At 59.4% G+C, this 25,581-nt stretch overlaps 1 protein-coding gene across 1 annotated transcript in view; it reads right to left on the reverse strand.

Moving 5' to 3' along the window:
- Nucleotides 1–8,543: 8,543 nt before the first annotated feature.
- The window catches only part of ZNF469 (zinc finger protein 469), a 51,079-nt gene continuing 34,041 nt past the window's right edge, over nucleotides 8,544–25,581 (reverse strand). Inside the window, exon 3 of the mRNA XM_074314463.1 lies at nucleotides 8,544–21,990. Within this exon, the coding sequence (XP_074170564.1) occupies nucleotides 10,180–21,864 (11,685 nt within the window). The 5' untranslated portion in view covers nucleotides 21,865–21,990 and the 3' untranslated portion in view covers nucleotides 8,544–10,179. The remainder of the gene's footprint in view (nucleotides 21,991–25,581) is intronic.

The following is a 25,581-nucleotide window of genomic DNA, read 5'->3' on the forward strand; positions in this document are numbered from 1 at the left end:
CCCCCGATCTGATCCTAGTTCCTTGCCTTCTTGGCCCCGCCCCCGACGCCGAGGCCCCGCCCCGTCTGGCCCCGCTCTCACCGCGCCAGCCCCTTCCGGAGGTCGCGCCCACGGCCCTGGGTAGATCTCTGGCCTCCTCGACTCTTCTTTTGGCCCTACAGCTTTGTCCCCAGTTCTGTCTCGTACTCGGCGACCTATTCCGTCTCGCCGCTCCTCCGCACCGTATCCAGCCAGACTCCAGGCCTTTCTGGACCCGCCCCTCGATGCTAGCTCCTCCCCCAAGCCTGGCCAGACTGGGTTCGGCCCCTAGACGCTCAGGCTCCGCCCCACCTCTGCCCTGGCAGCCTGGCTCCTCCCTCGTCCCGCCTCGGCTTCACATGGCACCTCCCCTTCTCTGTAACTCCGCCCCCAGGTCCTTGGTCCTGCTCAGAACGCCTGGGCTCTCTGTCCTCTTCCGCTCGCGGGATTCGGGCAGTGAGGGGTCAGGAAGCCCAATTCCTTTACGTTCCACATTTGTCTTGGGCCGGATTTAGGGTGTGGAGCCGACTCTGGCTGGTGAGGACTTCTGTCCGAGATTACGGTGGAAGCAGCATCCCCTGGGTCTGCCACCCCGGTGGCCGTGACCCTCAAATGGAGAGTCTTCTCTTGCGTTCAGATCTGGCTGGAAATCTGGGAGCGTGTGGAAGCCAGGCGTCTGTCCTTGCTCCCCCCACCCCCAGCAGCCCACGGAGGTTGTCCCTTGGAACCTCTCCTCTGTGGAGTGCCCCTGCTGGAGGCCCAGGAAGCAGGCCCCTGGGTGGGTTGAGGGAACCTCCATGCCCCTCTGCGTCTGGACAATAGGAAGGGAGCGAGGGTCTCAGATGGAGACAACTTTCCTGGCTGTTGGATGTGTTCATGGGATACCAGAGGCCACCCATTTCCAGTGAAGCTCAAGGTCACACAATATTCAGGTTTTCCCCAGGAGCACAATTTCATTTTAATATTCTTGGCCTGCATTTGGTGCCTGCCCTCTCTCCCACATATTCGTAAGAAATAGGGTGTTAGCAGGGCCCCAGGGCTACCAGGAAGAACTTGCAAAGATCCCCTCCCACCAGATGGCAGATGATGATCACCACTGTCACATGCAAGGCTAGTTCGGTGCAGAGCCCTCTGCCCATGAATCCCCCTTGCCCCCACCATTCCAACTCCTGTTACCTTTGCTCCCACCCCATGGATGAGAAGAAGCGTTGGTTACCCTTGAAGCCTGGGAACTCTCCCCTACCTTGCCACTTCCCTCAGGGGATCTCTGGATAGGAGAGTGGCAGGCAGGGCAGGAGGTTGAGGTCCATGCCGGGACCACCCACCACTGCTGGACAGACAGGAACACTAAGGCTGGGAGGCCAAGAGATATGCCCAGGGTCACACGGCTCCCTACCCAGGGCCAGTGGGTACAACCTTCTTGTAGCTGCCTGGTGCTGTACCCTCTCACTGAGGAATGTGGGGCCCATGGCTAGCTGTTTCACTCAGCCCAGGGCTCCCACAATATTTGTCAACTAGATGGGGCACACCACCCATCTGTGCTTCCCATTGGGCCTTACTGCCTTCCCAAAGACGGGGACATGGGAGTCAGGGATTCCTGGAGGAGGTGGCAATAGGCTAGCACCTGTGCTGTGTTTGAGGCTTCATGCACACCCAGGTTGGTGCTGCTGGAATGGCTGGAGATCTGTGTTAAGGAGGATCCTGAGGAACAGCAGGAGAAAGAGCCATGATTGATTAGTGATGTCTGTCTAGGGTGCAGGATAAGAAGATGGGCATCACTTGGGCCACTTCTCGGCCCATATACAGATGAAAAAACCCAGGCCCCAAGAAGAGGAAGACATCCAAATTACCCAGCAACTTAGGGGCAGAGGCAAGTCGGAAATAGAACCGGCTGACCAGGACTGGCCACGTCATTTTTGGGCCTAAGTGCAAAATGAAAACGTGGGGCCCCTTGTTCAAAAATTAAGAATTTCAGAGCAGCAACAGTAGAGCATTAAATCAAGTGCAGGGCCTTCCCCAAGTGCAGACCCCATGCATCTGTGCGGGTCTTAGGCCCATGAAGCGCCATGACAGCACTGACACAGGTGAGAGCTGTTTCTGGAGCACTTTCCGTCTATACATTGCCCCTCAATCTGCCCTTCAAGGGATATTATTACCGCCATTGTACAGAGGAGGAAATTGCATTGCTGGTGACCAGTGGCAATGCCATCGGAACTTGAACACATTACTATGCCCTCAGGGAAGGTCTGTTGATCATGAAGGCAGCGGAGCAAGAAATGTTGAAAGGAAGTGAGCCCAGAGCAGGAGCAACTACCTCTGCCTGGGGAAGTCAGGGAAGGTGGCCTGGAGGAGGTGGCATCTGAGTGGGGCTTAGCAGGAGTCCCTAATCAGGTGGGAGAGGAGAAGCAGGGTATGGTGTTGCTGAGGATGTCCCACTTGGCCACCACCATTCCCCATAGGCTGCCTGCGGTGAACCCTAATTTCCACCTGCCCCTGGGTGCCTGCAGGTACTGCCGGGATTCACATCTAAAAGTCATTAGTGGAAAAAAACAGAATTGCATTCAGTCCTCTTAGGGGACTGCCAATGCCCACTGTGGAACTGAGAGGGACTTTGCGTGGAGCTGGGCTGCTCTGGCCAAGCTCATTCTCTGCTTGCTGGATTCCAAGGCTAATAGCAGGCTTCCTGGGGGCCTTCCAGGAGGTACCAAAGGTGTCTGGGCCCAGGAAAGGCTCCTGGGCGTGGGTCTGTCCTGGGCACCTACTTCAGGGGTGATGTCATCTTCGCATCACCAGCATTTTCTAAGCCCTTCCTTTGGGCTGGTTCATATTCTGTCATGGTATCCTTCTGCAACCTTCTGGTGGTTACAACCATCGGGGTCACCTAGGCAGAAAGTGGCAAAGCTGGGCCTGGGACATAGCATTCAAGATTGCTGTGGCTGTAATGAAGACACTAAGGTTCAGAGTGGTCCTTCAGCTCAGAAGTGGCAGAACCTCCTGTAATCCCAGGCAGGCTAACTCCAGAGCTCGTGTCCTTAACCCTGGCCTGGGAGCCAGGAGAACTGGGTTGGAATCCTGCTTCCGCCATTTTAGAAGGTGTGATCTGAGCAAGTCCTTAACCAATCTGGTCCTTGGTTTCTTCACCTGTAAGTGGGGGTGGCCCCTGACCCCTCAAGGCTCCTTTAGCCTTGATGCCACTGTGGTTCTGGGCTCACATCCCATCTACCTCTGCCCTCTGACCTGTGGGCAGGCCGTCTGTGGGCATGCTCCATGCTGCCCTGCCCCAGGAGGGTGGCTCAGGGCCTGGCAGTTGCTGTGTGTGGAGGAGGAGACTAATAGCGGCACCTTTCATGTGCCAGGCCCTGCTCTGGTTGTTGGGCTATGACCAAGGAATCCAAGAAAGTTCTAGAAACTGAAGCTGGACATTGAAGGATGAAGAGGATGCTCAAGAAAGAGTGATGGGAGAAGGGGAATGTCAGCTGGTGCAAAGGTGAGTAGTGTGGGGTCTCAAATGCCTGGTGCTGGAGCAGACTGTGGGGAGCATATCCTGGGGCTAGGCCACATGAAGTACCTCAGGATGCCAGGACACACCGAGAGCCCTCTTTCTGCTTTACTGTCCCCCCCAGTGTCCATGACTTCACTTCCTTATAGCTCTGAAATGCCCTTAAAACACTGTTACCACCCCCTTCCTGCTCCAAGCCTCCCTTACCCACCACCCTAACTACTGTCACCCCGACCCTGCCAGCCCTCCAAAGCCACTCCTATCTCTGCTGCAGGCTGAAGCCATCGTGATAATCTCTGCTGCGGCCTGTTCTGCTCTTACCCTTTTTTCTGGACCTCCTTGTACATGGGTCCTGGTAGCCTGTGGCCTGGGCCTTTGCTAAAGCTGTTCCTGCTGTGGTTGCACCCTTTCCTCCCACTGCCTGGCCCACTCATCCTTCCTTGGGGAAGGCCCTGACTCTTCCCAGACAAGACTAGGCCTCTCCTCTCTGCTCCCGCTCGTGGGGACCAGGGGCCTCTTTCACAACACTCAGTGCTCTGTCATCTTATACTAGCAGCCATGGGAGGAAGGTCATGGCGGGTTCCTCAGTGCCAAGTTCCCTGCAGGACCATTAGAATTCCCATTTGCCAGATGAGTAAACTGAGGCTCAGAGTAATGAAGTCGCTTGCCCAAGGCCACACAGCAGGTAGTGGCAGAGCTGGATTCTCCCTAGGAAATCTATACCCTCTGCTTCAAAATGGACACTGGTTGCTGCATTGGGAAAGGGGGCCCAGCCTGTCCTGTGGCCCCTGGCTGGGCCAGGCCTCGTTCCCCTCCCTGCTGCCAGTCAGCTCAAGGCCCTGGAGCCGCTGGGCAGCTGCATCAGGGGCTTATCCTGACATTTGTCAACACTGGCTCTGTGAAGGGTTTAATTAACTTCCCGTTTCAATGGGGGGATAATGAGTTTTAAGCACCATGTGACTCTGTAAGGAGGTCAAATGGCAGCAATGATGTCAAAATAAATTAAGTTAGAAATCAGGAGGTGGCCTGCGGGAGGGGCAGGGCAGGAGCTGGCCTAGAGACAATGAAATGCTGCCTGGGCCACCCGGAGGGGAGGGAGTTGGGAGCGGGGGGGGTGGGGGGATGGGGTGCTGCCTTGGCTGCTCCCATGGGTGGCTCTCACCTTGGAGGCTGGGCTCAGGCAGTTCTGGTACAGCTGGGGACCCCACCTGAGGGATAGCAGAGAGAGTTAGCCTGGGACCATACTAGGCAAGCCCCTTCTCCTGGAATGGTGGTCCTCCATCAAATCAGCATCTCTAATAAGTGGCACCTTCTGATATCCTGGGACACAAGGGCTGTTGCCTGGAGACTGTCCTAGGTCCTTGAGTGTTAGCGATAGCCACGCTTTCTTGCAGCCGCCCAAGTGAGGCCCACTGATCCCATGGGGCAAGGCGATACTGGGAGGAAGTATTATCTGGAAGGAAGTATTTTCTGGACATTTCCCAACTCTGAGAGCTGGGGTCACGTGGTTACAGCACTAGATAGGAAATGCACACTTCCCCACAGGAAGACTTCCTTTCTTTCTTTCTCCTTCTTTTCCCCCTTTCCCCTCCACCCCCCGCCCCGCTCTGCTCCCTTTCCTCCTCCTTTGTCCCTTCCTCCCTTCCCACCCACAAACATATCTTGAGCTCCCACTCTAGGCATTAAAAGTAAACCGTGAACACACACAACCAGTTGAGTCACGGGGAGTCTAGCAGCGGGAAGAGTCTAGCCACCATTAAATAGTGGGTCCTGGGGCACATCAGAAGGTCAAATGTACTATGAATAAAGCAGAGTGGGGCCCACCAGGGCACTGGGGGTGCAGCTACCACCTTAAACAGGTGGTTAGGGAGGCCACAGAGCGGAGGTACCATTTGAGTACAGACCTGAAGGAGGAGCCAAGTGCATGCTGCGGGAAAGGGTGTGGGTAGAGCAGTGAGATCCACCAGTACAGACGCAGCACTTAGGCCATGGAGAGAGCCTCCACGTGTCACGCTGGAAGGAGTTTTGGTGATTGTTGTGCCCATTTAATGAGTGGGAAAACTGAGATGCAGAGAGGATGGTGATGAGCCTGAGGTCTCCTGCCCCCTAGCCCAGAGCCCAGCCATCCTCAGTGCTGGTGTTGGCAGAACACAGCCACCCCCCTTCTTAGGCCCCAGACATGGGTTTCAGGGTCTCTCAGCAGCACAGGCCGAGGTTCAGTTTGTTCAGGCTCAGCTAAACCCTGGGCCTCTGGAGGCCTGTCCTGCCCCCTCTTTCTGCCTGGGGGCTCCCAGGAGGAGGCCAGTGGCCTTGAGCTGCAGTCCACAAGGCCAAGCGGCCAATCACTGAGGTAGGCAGTGCCGTGTAGGAAAGGGGCTGTGGCTTTGGATGCCCAGGCCCAGAGTGGGTAGGAGGGAGAGATGGCCCCGAGGGGCTCAGTTTGACTGCTTTGGGCCACAATCCACAGAACAGTAGGACCTCAGGCCCTGAGGGCAGGCTTCCGGGGAAAGCCTGGAAGACAAAGAAACCCACTGGACAGACAAAAAAACAAGGAGGCACGTGGTTAGGGCTGGATTTTCAGAGCCCACACGTGGCACATTCACAGGTGACCTGGGTAGGATCCACAGGCCTCCAAACCCTGTCCCCTCATGGGGGGGGGGGTGCTTCAAGGAATCTTGACATTGGCCACCCCAGAGTGCCAAGAATTTGTCCCTTCTCTGGCAGCTGACTGCTCCTCTGAGGCCAGCTCTGTGGGATCCTTTCCATCAGATTCTTCCCACTGTGTGAGTGTGACCGTCTATACATTTTCCTGGGCAACCAGACTCTCGGAGGTGTTTGTGGCCCCAGAAGCTGAGAAAAGCCCATTTTAAATAACATTCTCCAGTGGGTTCTCTTGGCAGTTATGCCCAGCAAAGCTCCTCCTTTATGGGGCTTGGGGGATTGGAGGCCAGCCTGCCGCTCCCCAACCAGCTGCTCTCCCTCTGGCTGCCCAAGTTCAGGTACCCTCCCTACTTTCTCAGCCTGTTCCTTCCACCTGCACCTCCTCATCTGGTCCCAGGCACCATCTTCTCTCCCACTGGTCTCTGGGCTGGTGGGGCCAAGAGGTCCTTGGGGTCAGGCTTTGGGATCTAATAGGGGATACAGTTAAACAACACAGCCATCTATGTAATCTTCTGCTAGGACCTTCTCCCTCTGCCCTCCCCTGCCTGCCTCAGAGCAGCCCCTGGAGTGACCTGCAGTCTTCCTCGATGGTAAGCCAAGGCAGAAGCAGCCCTGCCTGAGGACATTTGGGAGCAGGTGTGGGGGCTGTGCCCCATTTTCTCAGCTGCAGGATGGCCGGGAACTTCCTTGGGTCCTCAGGAAACAGCAGCCCTAGCAGCTCCTGCCTGAACCCTCTCCCATCCTCATCCAGCCCACTCCCATGGCTGAAACAGGCCCTTCTGGATGCCTTCTGCAGAGACCGCTCAAGAGCCACGTGCCCCCAGATATACCCATAGTCACGCATATCTCAGTGTGTCTGGGTGGGTCCAGTGTTTGCCGTGTGTGGGGCTGCGTGTGGTGTTGGCATGCGTAAGGCCGTGGAGGGGTGCACACACGTGTGTAGTTAAGCATGGGTTTCTGAGCCTAAAGGTGAGGCTAGAAGCTGAAGGGTGTGCGTCTGTTGTGTTTGTGTGTGGGAGAGCTGGCGATGGGAAGGCCTGGAGTCCAGCTGCGGGACCCAGGTGCCCAGCCAAGTCAGGCAAATGCTGCCACCTGCTGGCCAGGCGGGCATTTCCATGCCTGGGGCTCTGGCAGCAGGAGGGGGCTCAAGCCACAGGAGTGGGGCGGCTTGCTCCCACCAGTCCCTGAGCAGACTGCAGCCGCTATAGGTACCCACATATCATGAGCATCAGCACCCCAAGGATTTGTGATAGTGCAGAGTGGCCGCCTGCCCTAGAGCGTCCGATCACAGTGTCGGCACAGCCTGGAATGTCCACCATGTTCCCAGGTGATATGGATGCTGCTGGCTCTGGGCCCTGCCCCAGGCATGGTTGGCTGAACAGGGGGCACCCAGGAATGGGGGCACCCAGTCCTGTGGACCTGCTGGGTCCCATGGGTCTCCATCTCAAGTCCCCAGATAGCCTTCCTCAAACACGGCTCAAACTCATCCACCCCAACCTAGCACCTCACTGCTTCATGAGGCACCAGCGCCCTTCTCACCCCTTTCCGTTCCTGATCTCCAGTCATGTCTGAGGTCCTGCGGTGGAGACCCCCCACCCAAGGAGACCAAAGCCCGCCCCTCATGAAATAATCTGTTTGGAGGTCCCTGAGGGCGGGACCGGCACCTGCTTCATTTCCCAGTGCAGACCAGGTGTGTAAGTGTGAGATGGATGGCCAGGCTCCCTCACTGAGTTTCTCATGGCCACCCACCTGGGGTTGGGGGTGGTGGCGCACCGCTGGGAGGGGCTGAGACTGAGGGAGAGGACTTGAGAAGGGCATTCCTGGTAGAGGGAACTGTACAAGCAAGGGCCTGGCAGGATGGAGGTGAGTGGGGGGCAAAGGAATGTGGAGATGGGGCAGGGGCGTCATGGGCCTGGACAGAAGTTATAAGATCCCAGTTATTGTTTCATGTGTGGCCTCCCTCTCCACGTGGAAATGGTGAGGCTCCCCTCCTTTCTCCAACATGTGTTGCTGGGGGCTTCCTCTGAGCAGCCCTCCTCATGCCTGGGCCCAGGTGGCCCTCAGGGGCAGGACCAGATGGGTACCTGACTCTGGACAACTTCCTTTGCCATCCAGGTGCTTGTCATGGACACGGGAGTCTTTGAGGGGGTCTTCAAGACATGGTGGGCCGGAGAGGTCTGAGCCTGTGTGAGGGTGTTTCTCCTGGTTTCACCCCTCACGCTGCCTCTGCTGCCTTCCTGTGTCCCCAAAACTGAGCCACATTCATGATTTCCCGACACTTTAATCTCTCCTGCTCTGCTCCCTGGGCCTTAGCACAGAGCCGTGAAATTTCAGAAACATGGTGAGGCTGTGCTATGGCATGATTTGCACCATGTTACAACCCTGGAGGGGCTGATGGGACTGCTTTGCTGCTTGGGAGGAGGTTCTGCAGGGCCAGGTGGCCCTGGTGACAGGATAGCAGTGGCAGCTGAAGCCGACCCTTATGAGCCAGGTTCTGGGCCAGGGTGGGTAGGCAGTAGGGATGGAAGGGAGGACAGACACCATACAGTAGAGTCTTTCTGTGAAAATAGTGGGAATATATTTTACAGGATGAATTTGCTGTGATTCGTACAGTATAGCCTCAGAGTTCCCCCATGTTTTATTTATCAGCACTAAAGAGGCATTCTGAGTGGCACACAACACTTTCTAGAAAGGAGATTTGGTCTCTTTCGAAATACCAAAATAAAAACTTTTAACATACACATTGCACCCAAGGAAAAATGAAAAAAACAAAACAAAAAAAAAAACAAAAACAGAAGGAAACAAACCATGAACCTTAGACACCCAAGAACAGAAGGAAGCTTCTCCCACCCTCCTACCCCCTTCAAAGACATGATTCTGTAAAATGGACGTGTTCCAACCCTTGGCTCACGTCAGTGCATAAGATGCCAGCAGCGCCACCCCCGGCCCTGAGTGTCCCAGCCGGCTGCTCTGACTGCAACCCTGGGCCTGGAGCCTGCTAGCACCGGGGAGCCAGTGAAAGACTTCTCGGGGCAGCTGGTGCCTGTGGGCCTTCCGTGCAGCCCCCATCGCTCCTACCCACCCTGTCTCCCCAACCAATCCCCCAGGTAAAAAATCAAGGAAGCCTGTATTCACATTACAACATGAAAATAGCACCAGAAACTTCAGAGCTAAATTGCTGATACTTGCAACCAAGAGCTCCGTGTAGGAGGAAGGCTCTAGAAAGGCAACCGCAGAGGCTTGGTTGGGGTGGAGGCTCTGGGGAATGGGAAGGGAGGACCCGTGGGAGCTGGCTGATGAGCAGCTTTCTCCCTGTTCAGATAGGAACGTGGCCCTCCGGGTTCAGGATGCACTGGAGAGCAGTGCTTCTGTTGGTGGCACAGACACTGGCCATCACGATGTGTGCTCAGAGAAGGCCGGTTATACTCTGGGGGCCAGGTAGCTCACAAAACACTCTTCTAGGCAGAGTGCTGCACCACCCCCATTTGATCTGTAAAGCAACTTTGGAATTCCAGCTACAGCAGCAACAAGACGAAGAGGAGTTTGCCACCATCTGACCGACCGCGGCCGCCTCAATGTACTTCCCTGCTAGATGACATGGAGGGGAGGAAACCTGTGCAAACCTTCAAAGAAGGGGGTTCTGTGGTGTACTGTGCATCCACAGTGGGGGCACACAGGGTGCGGGGTGTGAGCTGCTCTTTCTTCAAGTTCTTGTTACTGAGAAAACAGCTGCATGATTTCGAAGAGGCTGCAGCTGGCCGACCCCTCACCGTCACCTTTCAGCTAGAGAGGGATTGTTGTCTATTCACCCCCGGACGCTGCCCAAAGCATTAGAGTCTCAGCTCTAACACCAAAGTCTGAGCATTTGCATGGGAAGCCAGGTGGATTAAGATGTGGCCACCAAGTGAACTATCTCAGGAGACTGAAGTGTAGATAGGAGTCCCTCATGTGTGGCGTTCGTACCCCAGCCCTTTTCCCATGCACTCGCTCATGCCTATAAATTATTCAGAAGGATCCTTTTTTAAAGGGATCTTGAAGCTGGTTAGTCTCTGTCCGAAGAGCTGGCTGAGGAGGTCGCTCTGGGATTCGGCGGTCCAGCAGCTACGGGGGTTGGCAGGTTCAGCACCGTGGACAGCTCTGGCCCTTTTGGGGGGCCTGTGCAGGGGTCTCGCCTGGGGGAAGGCCTTGCTCAGCCCATCCTTGCTGTGTCTGAAGTCCCGGTGCGGGTGGCCAGGCTCCCCCTTCCGCTGTTCCGAGGGCTGGGGCAGCGTCGTGCTGTTCTGGCTACTGGGCCTAGGCTTGGCGGGGAGCACACGGCTGGGAGTAGCCTGCTTTCGGGGAGCCCGGGGGGGTTTGTCAGGGACTGCAGGGGTTCTACCCAAGGTCCCACTTTCCCTCCTGGTTGGCCCCAAGGCCCGGCCCTTTCTCTTCTTCTCTTTGCCATCTCCATTCTCCCTGGAGCCCAGGTTCCCTTGGGGTCCCTGGTCACCAGCTTCCCTTGGTGCCTTGGGGTGGCCCTTGGCTGGGGCTCGAGTGGGAGGCTTGTCTGGGACGGGAGTCTGGCCTGGACAGTTGGGTTTGGCTGGGGTGGTGGCTGTCTCACTTTGGAGCTGCCCACTGGCTGGTTGGGGCTGGCTACCGCCTGCCATCTTGCTGCTGTGCCGTGGGCCTCCATTGCCCTGGGAGCTGGGACCCAGCTTGGCTTTGAGGGTCGTGGGCTTCTGCTTGTCCTCGGTGCCACAGGCTGGCTCTCCAGGTGTTGGGCTTGCCATGGCCTTCTTCGATTGCACCGGGAACTTGGGCACTTTGCTGGGGGTAGATAAGGCTGGCCTGTCCTTTGAAAAACTCCGGCAGCCCCCATGCTTGGTGGCACTACCCTTGTGGGAGGGGCCCTCTATACTCCCCTCAGGCATCATCTGGCATGTGGACACCTGCTTCTCCTTCCGGAGCAGGGAAGGGGCTTCGGGGCAATGGTCAGGGGCACATTTGCCAGGGGTACACGGGGTCCTGTTTTTCCCTGAGAACGGGCCAGCAGCCCTCTGTTCCTCTATGGCTTGGCCTCTGGCCCCCAGCCGGGGCAGAGACTCCTCCAGAGGGAGAGCCTGTTGGAGAAGAGGCACTGGGCTGCCCGGGGAAGCCTCATCTGTGGGGCTCTTTGGGGCTTGGTCTGGCTTGTGGCCATCTTTACAATCCGCTGAGGCTGCTGGAAAAGGAGACAGAGATGGGAGCAGGAGCTCCTGGGGGTCAGAGGGCCGATTGTCCCCACTGACCAGGTGGCCCACAGAGTCTATGGGCCTCTCTGGGGTCCTGGGCTGACCCTTGATGCTGCCGGGAGCCGCCTCCGGGCTGGGCTGGAGCAGGGCTGGGAGGGCTGCCTCATTCAGGGCGGGGCCGCTGCTTAGGGACAGAGGCCAGTCCATGACCAGCCCAGGGGTGCTGGTGGGTGTGGTCACCCTGCGCCGTTTGTTGGGCAGTGTGCCCTCTCGGGCAGGGGCCTTCTGCCCAGGGGTGCCCGGTCTCCGTACCCCACGGAATGTGAAGGGCTGCTGCCCCCTCCTAAGGTGTTTGTCCATGTGTCGGTCGAACTGCTCCTTCTTGGTGAATGTGTAGTTGCAGGAGCTGCAGACGAAAGACCTCTTGCTGATGTGCGTGACATTGGCGCAGAGCTCACAGGCATATAGTGGGGTGTGCTGCAGCTCCAGCTCCTCCCTAACCTCGTGCTCCTTGGCCAGGTGCGCGCGCAGCTCACGGGGCTCAGGGTAGACCCGGGGGCACTGGGGGCACAGAAAGACGCGCTGTGGACTATGCACCGCCAGGTGGCGCTGCAGCTTGAAGGGCTTGGGGAACCGTTTCCCGCAGTGGTGGCAGTCGCGGGAAGGGTCCTTGCAGTCCTGGTGCACGGGGATGGCATGGAGGAGGGTCTCGCGGTTGGAGCAGGGGTCAGGGGACAGGCTGGGGCATGTCTTGGTGGAGTCGGGGAAAGTGGTAGAGCTGCTGGGCAGAGTGGGGTTTTCGCAGGTGGATGGGCTGCTGTTGGCCAAGGCGCTGTCTGTCATTAAGGAGCCATCCAGGTTTGAGTTGTTGGCACGAGCCTTGGGTTTTGCCCTCTCCCTCTCTGCGGGGCCCCCATTTGCCTGACCAACTGAACGCTTGCCCCTGTGGGGTTTGGACGCCTGACCCATGATGCTGCTCAGGAAGTGTGTGACAGTGCTGTCCCCCTCCCAGCATCCAGGCGGGTCCCCCAGGGACCTCCGCACCGGCCCCTTGCGGGCAAACCGAAGGGCGTGCTCCCGCAGGTGCTCGTTGTACATCCAGACGTCCGCCACCTCCCGCAGGCACATCCCGCAGGACCACAGCCCCGCGCGGCCCTGCACGTGCTTCTCCTGCAGGTGCTCCCGCAGCAGCTCACGAGAGCCAAACCTGCGCTCCACACACATGTAGCAGGTAGGGGGTGGCGACGGGCTGTGGGCCAGCTTGTGGAGGTCCAGCTCGCCCAGGCCGTGGAAGCGCTGGAAGCACACCCTGCACTTGTACGGTACCCTCCCGGCCTTGGCGTGACGGTCTCTGCCTGGGGCCCTTCCGGCCCCGGCTGCCTCCTCTGTCCTTTGGCTCTGTGGCCCCTGAGAGTTCTCTGGGGCCTTGAAGTCTAAGAAACTCATGCCAGGCAGACCAATAGGGTCTTCGTAGCGTCCCAGGAAGCACAGATCTTGCATCTCCAGTTTGGCGCTGAGCCTCTCCAGATCCATGGCGTTCCCCGGGAGCCCGCAGTCATAGTGCTCTCGCTCCAGGTTGGGGGGCTCAGGGCTCACGTCCCCGAGAGAAGAGGCAGTCTCCTCGGGGGAAGCCCGCAGCTCCAGGCCTCGCCAAGCCGCTGGGACCATGTGTAGCTCGGGGATGTTCTCTGATGGGTGGTCCTCAGTGCTGTCAGAGGGCCCCTGCGCTGCATAGCCTGCCTCTGGGTCAGGCTCCAGGGCCCATAGGTTGGGGCCAGGGGCCCAGGGGTCAATGCCAGGCACCTTGCTGCTAAGAAAGCCCTCCAGCAGGAAGGACTCGGGCAGGCCTGTGGCCTCGTCACCCCATGGGTCCTCATGGGACAGGCAGAGGGAACCCGAGTCACTGAGGTCTGTGGGCAGGTGGGCAGAGGGCAGACTGGCACTGCTCTGGAAGTCGCCACTGGGTTCTGGTGGTGGCGGGGGCTTTGGCTTTTTACAGCGCTTCCCATAGACTCGGGGGTTCTTCTTCCGAGTTAAGCGGTTGCTCAGAGGGAAGAGCTGGGAAAAGGAAGCTTCGTCATCGAACAAGGCATGCGGGTCCCTGAGATCCAGGCTGGGGGCTTCAGGAGCGACAGCCTCATGCTCCTGGATCCCGTCTTCTGGGTTGTGCAGGGGGCCCCGGAGGCAAATGCTGATGGTGCCTGCTGCTTCAGAACCACGAGTCTCGGGAGGGCCTGGGGGTCCCGACAGGGCCTTGTGCGCCTCCCCAACATCGTGCCCTGACCTGCCACCCACTGCTGTGCTGTCCCCTGCAGGCTTACTCCTAGCTGCCTGTGATGGCTCTCTGTAGATACCTGATGTCCTGGTCTCTCTGGGTCCCTGGCCACCCCTTGCCAAGGCTGACTTCTGCCCCTCTGGTCCTTCCCCAGAAGGTGCCCCCTCCATTCTCCCTGGATGGGCCACCCAATTCCCAGGTGACTTCTGGGAGGGTGTCTCCTCGACGTCTGTGGCGGCGAGGAGAGGCGGCTGCATGACCCTGGTCTCCCGCTCTGCCTCTGGTGAGAGGCAGCGGCTTGGAGGGGCCGGGTAATTGGCAATCGCAGTTGATGGATTCCAGCGGCTTCTATCTGAAATCACATCAGGAGAGACTCGAGGACCTCTCTCCTCCCGGAACCTTCTTGCTCTTGGCTTTCTCACTTTCTTATTTGATTTTCCCTCTGACTCGCTGGGGACGTCCGCAGGCACTCTGCCCCGCCTCTGGCCTCCTCCTCTCTCTGCCCCTTTGGGATGGGGCTTGTCCCTCTCCAGCCGGTCCCGTTTCCTGGGCTCTGCAGGCCTCAAGTTCACCCCTTGCTTGACCAGGCCTGGAGGGTGTGGTTCCTGGCTCGGGGGACAGCATGATGTTCCCAGAACGTTGAGCCTAAGCCCCTTGGACATCTCAGGACCTGGGATGTCCTCAGGAGCCATGGAACCCTGGACTGGAGGTGACCCAGCCGTGTGGCTGGGACCACTCAGTCCTTGCTTTGGTTTCTCTTTCCCAGGTGCCCTGCGGTTCTTCTTTCCAGGAGGGTGGCACATCTTGGTTGCTATCTCCCCAGGCTGGGGAGCGGGCCGGGTCAGGGCGCTTAGCTGGGAGGTGGCCCCTCTGTGCAGCCCATGCTTCCTGGCTCTGTGTCGGTTTAAACCTGGCCTGGAGCGGAAGGTGGCTAAGCAGATCTCACAGGTCACAGGCCACCCGCTAGGGCCTTGGTCCTTCCAGTGGCCGTTCTCAGTGGATACGGGCCTCTTTTTAAAGCCATGAGGCTTCTGTCTGGGGTCCTGGGGACAGAGCGGGTCCCCCTGGGGCATCTGGTGGGGGACATTTCTGAGGCTCTGGGGGGAATTGGGTCTGGAGTTGTTGGCCGTGCTGTACAGAGATGCAGCTCTGCCTGGGTGGAGTTCTTCATAAGGGCAGGTGACTGTTGGGCCCCTAGTGCCAGCTTCGGTGGCCTTTGTAATGCCAGGTGTCTCCAAGTCCTCCTGGCCTTGGGAGCTGGCCCCCACCTCCCCTTCCCAGCGGGCATGGGGCTCTCGCCCTGAGGTCCCCTGGTGGGAAAGGTCAGAGGGCATAATGGTGGTGCTCTGGCCTTCCCTGTTTCCTGGGGTTTCTGAGGACGGGCCCTTGGGTGTCCTGTCAGGGCTGGTGTGTGGCAGGGCTTCCCTGCAGTGAGGGTCTGGCCACTCAGCCCCGGGGCCTATGACTGCCCCCATGCCATCTGTGGTGGGAATGCCGGGTAGGGCCGCAGCCTTGATGGTCACTCTTGGGGAGATGGCCCTCACTGGGGGAGGAGGGGCATCCCAGGCAGGAGATCCCCTTGGCCTCTCTTTTCTGGAGCCTTCTAGGGTTCTTGACATGCAGCCTTCAGGGCGGTCCCCCACATGGGCGGGAGTGAAGACATTGATAAAGCCAGGCTGGCCCAAGGGAGGGTCTTCCAGGAGGCTGCATTCCCCCAGGACAGGATGGCAAGCCAGGATTTCCTTGAGGCCACAGGGGTTTGTCCTTAAAGATGAGGGGGCTGCCAGGGCCCCACCAGCCCCAGCATCTTTGGGAGCTGGGATGCAATCAGCCCTTTTCGAAGTTGTCCAGGCAGAGGGACAGGCTGGCAGATGCTTTGGGCTGATAGGGTCCCCGCAGGATGAAGCTGGGAGTAGCCCCCTCAGCTCACCTGAAGGCACCGGGGGAGGGTCTTCCTGGAGCAGGTGCTCAAGGCTGCAAGGAATAGGGGTGACTGCAGAAGTGGGCAAGGGGGCATAGCCAGCTAAGGCCCTCATGGGGGCTTCCAGGCTTTCCCCAATGAGTAGCACATGCTTCTTAAGCCCTGAGCAGGTCGCCTCTTCTGGAGTGCAGTCCTTGGGCCCATTCTGGGAGTGGGCTGCTGCCAAGGCCGGGACCAAAGATTCTGCATCAGAGGAAGTGGGGCTTGGGGTGGCCCGTGCCTCATTCTGAGGGCCCAAGGCTGCCCCGCTTTCTTGGAGCTGCCCCCCTAGCTGGTCTGCAGCCATGGCCGGGCTGGCTAGTGTGCTTTTAGAGTTGGTATTGACTGTGGCGAGGTCATCCGGTCCCCCCAGTGTCCCCCAGTTATCTGGATGCAGCTGGCTGGCTTTGCCCCGGCCGTTGAGCTTCTGAGCCTGTCCATCTGCCTCTGACCCCAGCTGATATCTGGCCATTGCAGGGACAGCTGTCATCTGCACGCCCCCATCAGAGCCTTTGGCGGGGCTGCAGGCCACGTTCCCATCTTCCATGCTGTCTCTTTCCAGATCTGAGGGGTCGCTCTGTTGAGGGCTTTGGGTGTCAGCAGGCGGGGGCCCCTGTAAGTCCCGGGTGTCATCTTCGCTCTCAGATGCTCTGGCCACCAGGAGCTGGAGCTGACGTAGGGGGCTCGTGGCTGGATTTTGGGGCCTCCTGCCAGGACTAGTGTCAGGCATGCAAGCAGGACTTGGGGAGGCTCCTGCTGGCACAAACTCCTTGTTACCCTCAGAGGCGAGGCCCCCCACCGCAGGGTGGAGAGGCCCGCCTGTGCTGCTGACAGAATGTCCCTTGGGAGCATCCTTATGACTGGCACCAGAAGGTGGAAGGGCATCCAGACGCAGAACCCCAGCACCCCGACATGCCAAGTCAGGTGCCAGACGGGCAGCGGGGCTGTCGTGCACTTTCAGCTTGGGGGCATCTCGGCAGGGTCCCTGTGACTTGGGGGATCCTGGGAACAGCCCTCCTCTCTGTGTGCAGGGAACGAGCAGCAAGACGTCTTCGCTGTGACGGATTCTGGTGGCCCTGTTATTTTTAGAAAGTAAAGGCTCGCAGTTTGAGCCGCACTTTGCTAAACTCCCCTTTTCCGAAAGGGGCTTGTGTGGCTCTCCAGGGTGGGGCGTGCAGGCTTCTGAGTGTACCCTACAGCCCTCTTCTGCCTCGGAGAGCCTTGTCCTGGAGACACGGGCATTCTGCACTGACTGGAAACTGAGGCTGGCCCCAGTGGGGCTGAAAGGAGCCCCAGAAACCCGGTCTTTGTGGGTGCTGGGGAAAGGGGCAGCTTCTCCCGGGGGGAATGAGGGCCACTCCTCCCGGGGGCTCCCCAGAGTCCCCTCTGTGGTGGCCATGGCTGTTTCTGCCCCTTCCTGGTGTGGACTCAATTTGCCAAGACCAGTGAAGTCGGCTACAGGGAATGTGTCCTTGCCGGGCAAGGTGGCCTGGTGGACCGGCAGCGGGGTACCCGTGCCTGAGCACATCCTGCCTGCCTGCTCAGTTCTGCGCAGCTCTCCTGACGCCTCATGCACCCCTTTACTTTGCAGCTGACTTTCTAATTCGGTGACCAATCTTTTGATCTCTAATTCATCCTCAGACAGGTTGCTCATAAAAGCGACGCTACATTCGCTAACCTTGCTAGGCAAAGGGGGAGGGCTGGCTGCCACTGTCCCTTCACGAGGACACTTCTTATTGAATGCCTTTCCCCCTGAGAGATCAGGAAAATGGCCCAGATGGCTGGACAGCATCGGGGATACTTCCTCCAGCAGGGGCCAGCCCTTCTCAGGCAGAAATGAGGGGTATGGTGGGTCCAGCTGGGGTTTCCTTGGGGGAGGTTCGGTGCATGAAGATGGCGAGTGGGTGTCCCCATTTCCAGACAGGCTGCTGTAGATCGGGGGGTTGAAGCCTTCTCTGGGCAGCCCCGAGAGGAGGGGTGTGGATTCCAAGGTCAGTGGCGATTTGGCTTTGTCAGAGTCTGTGTCAACTTTGTAGGGTGGATTCTTGGGAGGTTTTGGCTTGAGGGAACTGGCGTCCACACCATCCCGGTGAAGGTGCATACTGCCGGCTGGCGCAGTGTCGGGAGCTAAGGGCTTGGAGTACAGGTCTTCGCGGAAACAGCCAGCCAGGTCTTTGGGTCCAAGGAGTAATTCGCTCGGGGGGCTGCTGTAGGGCTGGGGCCCCTTTTTGGTAGCTGGAACCACGGAGTCTGCATTAAAAAGAGCAGGATCACAGCCAAGATTAGGGGTCTTTAGAAACAGGATGCTGGGCTCTGGGTAGGCAGTGGTGGTGTCAGTGACAGGCAGCAGCAATTGTCCTGGCATGTAGGCAGGGGGGTCCTCTGTGTCATGAGAGATTGGGGCTTCAGTGCACCGGGAGACACACAGTAGCCTGCCTGCACCTGGTGCTGGTGAGCTCCGATTGGGCGCCATGGTGTCCTCTCTGCCCGGCTGTGGTTGCTCTGAGGCTGGGGGACAGGGATTTCCTTCCACACAGGTGGCCAGAGGAGAGCTGGAAACGTCTCTGCGAAGCTTTGTGGTATCAGGGGGAAACTCTTCAGCAATTTCAGGGCTCTTGGTCTCTTGGGGGAAGTCTAGTGATGGATGGTTTTCCTCTGGGGTCTTGGTGAGAACCTGCAGGAGAAGCTTGGGGCCTCTCTCCTTAGGGCCCGCCCTGGCCTCAGGGCTTTGCAGTGGGCCCTGCACCTCTGGGCTCTCACTGGGGCCTGGAAAAGGCCTGCCTGGCTTTGTGGTTTCCTGCCTCACGACCTTCCTGGATTTCTGCTGCTCTCGATCCTCTCTGGGACCTGGGGTCAAGTCCACTTCCTTCCTCTTCTCACCCCGGTGCCACCTCCGGCAGCTGTGGTGGGGCTGGCCTCTGAAGCGGGAGCCCCGTGGCTGCAAGCTGTCCTCCTCCTCGGACTCCGAGGCGTAGTCGTACTCCTGCAGCCCACCATCCAGGGTGCTGGGCTCGGGCTTCTGGGCTGCTTGGGAGCAGTGCCCGCCCTGGCCGCGCTGCACCCGCCGCCTGTGCAGCTGGTTCTTCTGTTGCACGATCTTGTGGATGAGCTCCTTGCTCCAGGTGCCACCCTGCGCCTTCCTCTTTCTGGAATCCTTCCCGGGGGACAGTCGGAGGCGCTTAGAGCTCCTGGTCTCCACCGGGAGGGCCTGGCCACCAGGATCTGTGTGGCTCTTGGGGGCCTGGGGCCTGAGGTCCTGGGGGTGTGGTGGGGCTGGCTCAGCCCTGTCGCCCTTCCTCCTGGGCCGTAGGCAGGGGGCTCTGGTTCTCCTGCCCGACTTCTTGGCGGTGTTGGATGTGTCCAACTCTTTCCGGAAAAACTTAAACTGCTTCCCTCTCCTCTGCTGGCTGGCCAGGCTGACCCCGTCTGCCTCCACACACACTGGGCCCAGGGAGCGGGTTTTGGGCCTGTTGCAGGCTGGGAAGCTCCCGTCCCCAGAGTGGGTGGCCTGGGGTTCCAGCGGGGCAGCCGCAGCTGGGAGCAGGAGGTGTGCTTTGCTCTCTGGCGTGGCCCCCACCCTGGTCTTGGGGGGCTGCCCAGCACTGGGACCTCTGGGGCCAGAAGGTTCCTCGTCGGCGAAGACATCAATGAAACTGCTGTCGATCTCAGGGTTGTCTGACTGGTACTCCAGGCCGTTGAGCGCCTCCGTGATGAGGCTGTCCAGCTTGGCGTCATCCTCCAGGTCCAGGTCCGACGCCGGCAGTGGGAAGGGGGCAGCAGCCAGGCCAGACAAGAAACTCGTCCTCAGGGGGTCATCTTTGCCGTCCACCCGGACATCCCCTCCTAGCAGGAAAGGGACCATCTTGGTGTGGCTGAGCAGGCTTGGGTTCCCGCTGGCTGGTGCTTTGGGGGCAGCCAGCACAGAGAGGGTGGCCGGGGGAGTGGGGAGCCCCGAGGACTGCCGGTGGCCCTCCTTGGTCCTGGCCAGGAGCAGGCTGCAAAACTGCCGGTGCTCCAGAAAGGCAGCCAGGCTGCTGTAGTTGCGGTCACACTGCTTGCAGGTTAGTAGCACGTCTAGCTGGTCCAGGCTGGCGCTGCTGAGGGGGAAGTGGTGGGCAGAGTAGGGGGGCGGCTCTGGGGGGAAGCCTTCCAGCCCCCTGCTGCCCACCTCAGGGCCTGTGCTGGGGAACGGGGCTTCCTCTAGGCATTTGAAGGTGCCCTCAGCCCCTAGTCCCTCGCTGGGGAAAGGGAAGGCCTTGACTGGCTCTGGCTGGTAGTGGATGGGGAGAGTGCGTGAGGGCTTGGGGGACGGGAAGGGGCTGCGGGTCTCCTGGGGATGCGTGGGGGGATGGAAGAAAGCAGAAGTCCCGAGTGGGCCAGGGAGCTGGCTCTCCTCTGAGCTGGGGTTGGCTGGGCTGCTAGATAGTGGTGACAGTGACGAGCAGGTGCTGCTGCCAGCCGTGTTGGTGGCAGGAGAGGGCAGTGGGGACTCAGTGGGAGAGGCTCCCACCAGTCTGGGTGGGGGCAGACCAGGGGTCCCTTGGGGTGAGACCTGGGGCTGGGCCACCCCAAAGAACAGGGCCTGGGCTCCTGAGTCCTGCAGCCCACTGTAGGTGAATAGCCCTGGGGAGCTGCCACTATGCTGGCCTGGGCTGTCTCTTAGCACCGCCAGCTTCTCCCCTGGCCCTTGATTCTTGCTGGCAGCACCCAGGTTTCCCTGGCTGCCCCCCTGCCACTCTGGGGCCCCTGGGGGAAAAGGCAGCCGGCTCAGCATCTCCACTGGATGGGGACTAGGCCTGGTGGCTGGGAGTACCTGGGGCCAGGGCAGCGGGGGACTCTGGCGGAGGCCAAGACGCTGGCCTGGGCTGAGCTGGCCTTCAAAGAATGTACTCGTGGAGGTGGCGGGGGGGCCCAGAGGAGGTGTGGGGTAAGGGGCTGCAGCGGGATCCCACAGCTGGGGCAGTCTGGTGGGCGGGGGCCCTGGGGTAGCCAGCTCTGTGTCCAGAGACCCAGGGCTGGTGCCCACCCTGCTGGCTCTGGGGCTTCCATACACCTGCCCAGAAAAGTGCCTCTGGGGCACAGAGTTTGGGGGCCCCCTGGGGCTCCCCAGCTCATTGTGGGCAGAAGGCGGTCTCTCAGGGAGGGCTTTGGTCAGGCTCTTGTGCAAACTGTCTGGGAAGGTGGCCGTGCTCTCCGAGAAGGGGCTGGGGGCTGGGTGAGCAGCACCAGGGGAGGGGAGAGCATGGCCAAGGTCACTGGGGGGATCAAGGGCCCTGGGCTGGCTGGGGTAGCAGGGTGGCGGTGGGGCAGCAGGCCGGGCAGAGAGGGGGTAGGCTGCACCCATGCCCACTGCCTCCTCCGGCCACGCTCCCCGAGGCTGGTGGAAGGCAAACACTAGTGCCCTCTCGGAGTACTCAGGCTCAGCTGAGTTCTCTGGGAAGGATTTCGGGCCGGCCCTGTGCAGCGCTGGGAAGGGGAACTGGAGGGAGGCCACCCTGGGGCTGCCACCTTCTGGAAAGGGCTCCGGCTCTGTGGGGCGCACCCCGAAACTAGCACCTGGGAAGTTGTTCTCGGCAGTGGGCGGCCAGGCATCGGCCCCAATGGCCTGGAATTCCGAGTAAGAGGCTGGCCTGCCGGGGCTGGCGTCATTGCTCTGGGGGGCCCTGAGGGGTGGGGGCCCAGGGGTGGCGCTCGGTGAGGTATAATTGGTGGAGGTAAAGCTGGAGGGGGTCTCCTGGAAGCACCTTTGGAAGCTGAGCTCTTCTGGGGCAGGTGGGGCCTCTGCCTCTGGGGGCTGGGTGGCCTCACACTGTAGGCCCTCAGGGGTCTCATCCAGGGGTGGTCTGGCTCTTGAGCCCACGATGCTCAGGCTGTAGAGTTGCTGGGGGCTGTCGTCAGCCCTGCCTGTGTGCTGTGTGGGAGCTAGTGTGTGGCTCCTCCCTGGTGGGGCCCGAGGGCTGCAGCCTTTTCCGTGGGGGTTGATTAGGGGCTGGGTTCTCGGGACTGGGGCCTTGGGCTCCCCCTCCCTAGCCTGCTGAGGCTGGGTTTCAGGGGGCTCCACGGCCTGGGCCCCGCTGCCCACCTCCCTTGTGGCTTTGGTGGTCCTGCTGGCTGGGGCACCATCCTCGCTGGGGGGCTGGGTAGCCGTGCCACTGGCCATGCCACTGGCCGTTTGGCAGGGCTGCAGGCCTCCGGTCATTGCTGGGGGTGGCGCTCCGCGGGGCTGCTCCCCAGGCATGGCCCCTCTGTCTGGGCGCTAGGAGGATGTGGTGGTCCGAGGGGGTCCGCAGGGAGTGGGCTGGGCAGCCATCCTTGCCCCTTGGGGGGCCCTCGAGAAGCCTGCTCTCATAGTCCTGAGTGGAGCCTGCAAGGAAAGGACAGAAGTGAGCTGAGAGCTGTGGAGGCTCCCTGGCTCCCGTGGAGGCCATGACAGCCTCCATGGGATGGGAGAGAGCTGGCACAAAAGCCCCCACCTTTAGGGGAAGGGGCTCAGCTCGAATGACACTGTGAGAGACAAGAGAACAAAAGGGTTCCTGTCAGATTGAGCAAGAAGTTGGGGGGAAAGGGAAAGAGGGAGAAAGAGAAAAAAAGAGTGCTGTTTGGGGTCTGAGGGTCTCAGAAGACCTCTGGCTACTGTGTTTCCCTGAAAACAAGACCTAGCTGGACCATCAGCTCTAATGCGTCTTTTGGAGCAAAAATTAATGTATATAAGACCCGGTCTTATTTTACTATAATATAAGACTGGGAATATAATACAATGCAATACAATACAATACAATACAATACAATACAATACAATACAATACAATACAATACAATACAATACAATACCGGGTCTTATATTAATTTTTGCTTCAAAAGATGCATTAGAGCTGATGGTCCAGCTAGGTCTTATTTTCAGGGAAACACAGTACCTCAGAGCAGCCCTGCTTTGGGCCAGCTAGGCCATGAGCAGAAAGCCCCCAGATCTGAAGAGGCCCCATGGCAGGGATGACAGGCACCTGGCAGCCATCTGTGTGGCCTGAGCTACAGCCCAGGAGGGGTCAGGGGGCAGCCCAGGCAGGGCAGAGGGTGTGCCTTCACCTATCAAGAGGAGGCGCCTCACAGCCGAAGCCAAACTAGGAAATAAGGGGTGAGATTGTGCACACCTGAGTCTGGCCCTAGGCTGAAACCTGGTCCTGTAGGGGTCTTGTGGCTGGCTGGCGTAGTATAGCCTCAAGCCACCTGCTCTGGGGACCCACTGGTCAGCACTGGGGTGGGGCCTGCATCTGTATTTCTAGGCAGCACCAGGCACCACTGGTGCTCCCTCCCTGCATTTGGAAACCTGCCTAGGGATCGTACCCACTGATGAGGGGTGCTCTGCCTGATTTGGGGCACAAGTTTCCCTCTCTTAGGTTGGTGTGGTTCCAGTACCAGCCAGCAGAGGATGCCACACTGCCCCCTTTCTCCCTGGCTAGCCCCATGGATCCTCCTGCACCTCAGCAGCCTGGGGGACCCTCCCCTCCTAAGCAGAGGTCTCACCCCCTCCTCTGGGCCCTATTGCCTGAAGCCAGTCCTCTGCTCCCCTTTCCATCTCAAGACTGGAAGACCTTTAGGCAAGGGCTTGTGGGTGCAGTTTGTTGAATGAATAAATGATAGCAGTAATAGAAGTGTGAGCTCTTTCTAAGCACTTGGCTGGGGCCCAGGAAGCTGAGTGCTTTCCATCAATCACTTCTCTTGTCCTCACAGAGATTCTGGAGGTCAGAACCATTAAAGCTATGGGGAGGTAAGTAACTTTCCCACAGCCTAACAGCTAGTGGAGGGCACTGGGGTTCCCCAGGAGGGGCCTCCTCCATTTGTCACACATGGTCTGGACATGTGATCACGGCCAGGCTGTGCCCCGTGTGGGGACAGCAGCAGCCTGGACCCCTCACGAAGCCCCCTGCACTAGATAGGGCAGAGGCTGTGCAATGCTGTCTCCCCTGCTGGACTTCAAACTGCTTGGTGCAAGTCCTGGCTCAGCCACTGACCCTCAGTGGGAACTGGGACTAGTCCTTCAGCTTCCATGTGCCTGGAAAATGGGGATCCCAAGAGAGGCCCCTCATAGGGCTGCGGAGAGATGACACGAGTCGCTGTGTCCAAGTTGTACACCAGGTCCCTGGTGGAGCATCTGCTGTTTGTGTGGTTTTCAAACGATCTGTTTCTGCCTGAGCCTGGGGCTCCTGACTGGGGAACCTGCAGTTTATTCACTGCCCCTTCCCCATGGCCTGGAGTCTGGCGCACATTAGACACTCAAAAGGTCAGTTTCCACATCCTTGAAATAGGGATGGTAATGGCGCCTCCCTCACTGGGTCGTCCTGAGGTTCAACATTCTATGTGACCTGGCATGGTACCCAGAACGCAGGGGCACTCCCTCCTGGAATGCCAGCACCTCCCCAACCTCAGTGTCCCCATCTGTGCACTGGGTTTCGGAGCTGCTTCTCCAGGGGCACTGCTAAAAGCCAGATGGGAGTCGAGTCTGTCAGCACTCCAGGCTGCAGCCACACCTCTGGTGGGGCCACCTGGGCCATCCTGCGTGGGCTTTTAAGGAGGAGCAGAAGCCTCTGACCCAATGGCCTCATGTGTTCTCAGGGGCCCTTGCAGCCTCCAGGCAGCCCCAAACCCTGCCCAGAAGGCTCCCTGTTGGGGTTCCAGGTAGTAGATCCCATTACTAAGATTCTGCTGTCCCTTTGGAAGGGTTGTTTCAGTTCGTCCTGCTGCCATCAGGCTTGGCCACATGGCTCCATTTGGTTACTAGCTATGAGTAGCAGTGACTCATGCTACGTCTGAGCAGAGACTTAGAGCTGAGACCTGGGAACCTGCCTTGTTGACTTTTTAAGGGCTGAGGTCACAAGCTGTGGCCAGGCCGCTTGGTTGTCTAGCGGGTGGGCTGGCTGCCTGGTCGCTAGGGGGCACTCTCCATTTCTGGGCTGCTTCCCCATCTGCCCAGTGGAAGGGGGACAGACCAGGCCCTTTTGTTTCCAGCAGCCAGAACCAGCTGCTTTTGGTGGGAAGACCACTGTGGGGCTGATCCCTTGTTCACGTGTTCACACTCACACAAATGCTTCTGGGCGTCTGTCTGCCTGTGCTCAGGGCCCACACACTGCGGCTTCCGAGACTTGACTCTGGCTCAGAGTTCCTGGAAGGCCCATGGAAGCTGGGCATGGGGGGGCATGGAGTGGCATTTATTGAACACCTACTGCATGCTGGGTGGAATTTAACCGAGGGCCTGGGGGGTTCAGTCGGGCTCCTGAGGAGGCTTCCTGGAGGAGGTGGCGTCGGTTCTAGCCTCGGAGCCCAAGGACAGAGAGGGCATTCAAGGGTGGGAACTGTGAGGATAGGCAGGTGCAGGGCTGTTTGGGGAAACTTGGAGAAAGAGTTCTGTGCCCAAGGAAGGAATTGCTGGGAACTGGGCCAGTTCCTGAAGGACAGTGAGGACTTGGTAGGATGGGCAGGTGGGACCCCAAGTAAGTGGGCAGCCAGGCCGCAGCCAGCAGCTTGGGCAAGGATGGCCTGCTTCTCTGTGCACTCGGACCCAGGCCAGGGAGTCTCCTGGGGGATCCTCCCCTTGCTGCTGGCTCCAGGGATGTCTCACAGGCAGAGCTCTTCACCCAGCTTCAGGGCAGTGAGCCAGTGAAAGTCAGGCCAAGAGCTGGCTCTGACCATGTTGGGCGCTGGTGTAGGAGGGGATGGGGTTCTGGCCTCTGGGACCTCCCCTCCTGAACTTCTCAGATAGCCTAAGGGGGCAGGACCCAGGCCAACTTCTAGACCGAGGCCCAGGGCTCCAACTGCAACAGGCGGTGAAATCCCTGCGGTCAGGCGTGCAGAGGTGCCATGGGCCGCTGACCTCCCAGGCCCTCCTGGCCTTGGAGGGTATCCTTCACCCACCCCTGCGCAGGCTGCCGAGAGGGGGGGCCTGAGGCCTGGGCAGCTTCCC

The sequence above is a fragment of the Rhinolophus sinicus genome, linkage group LG11 (assembly GCF_036562045.2).
Source record: "Rhinolophus sinicus isolate RSC01 linkage group LG11, ASM3656204v1, whole genome shotgun sequence".
Classification (NCBI taxonomy): Eukaryota; Metazoa; Chordata; class Mammalia; order Chiroptera; family Rhinolophidae; genus Rhinolophus; species Rhinolophus sinicus.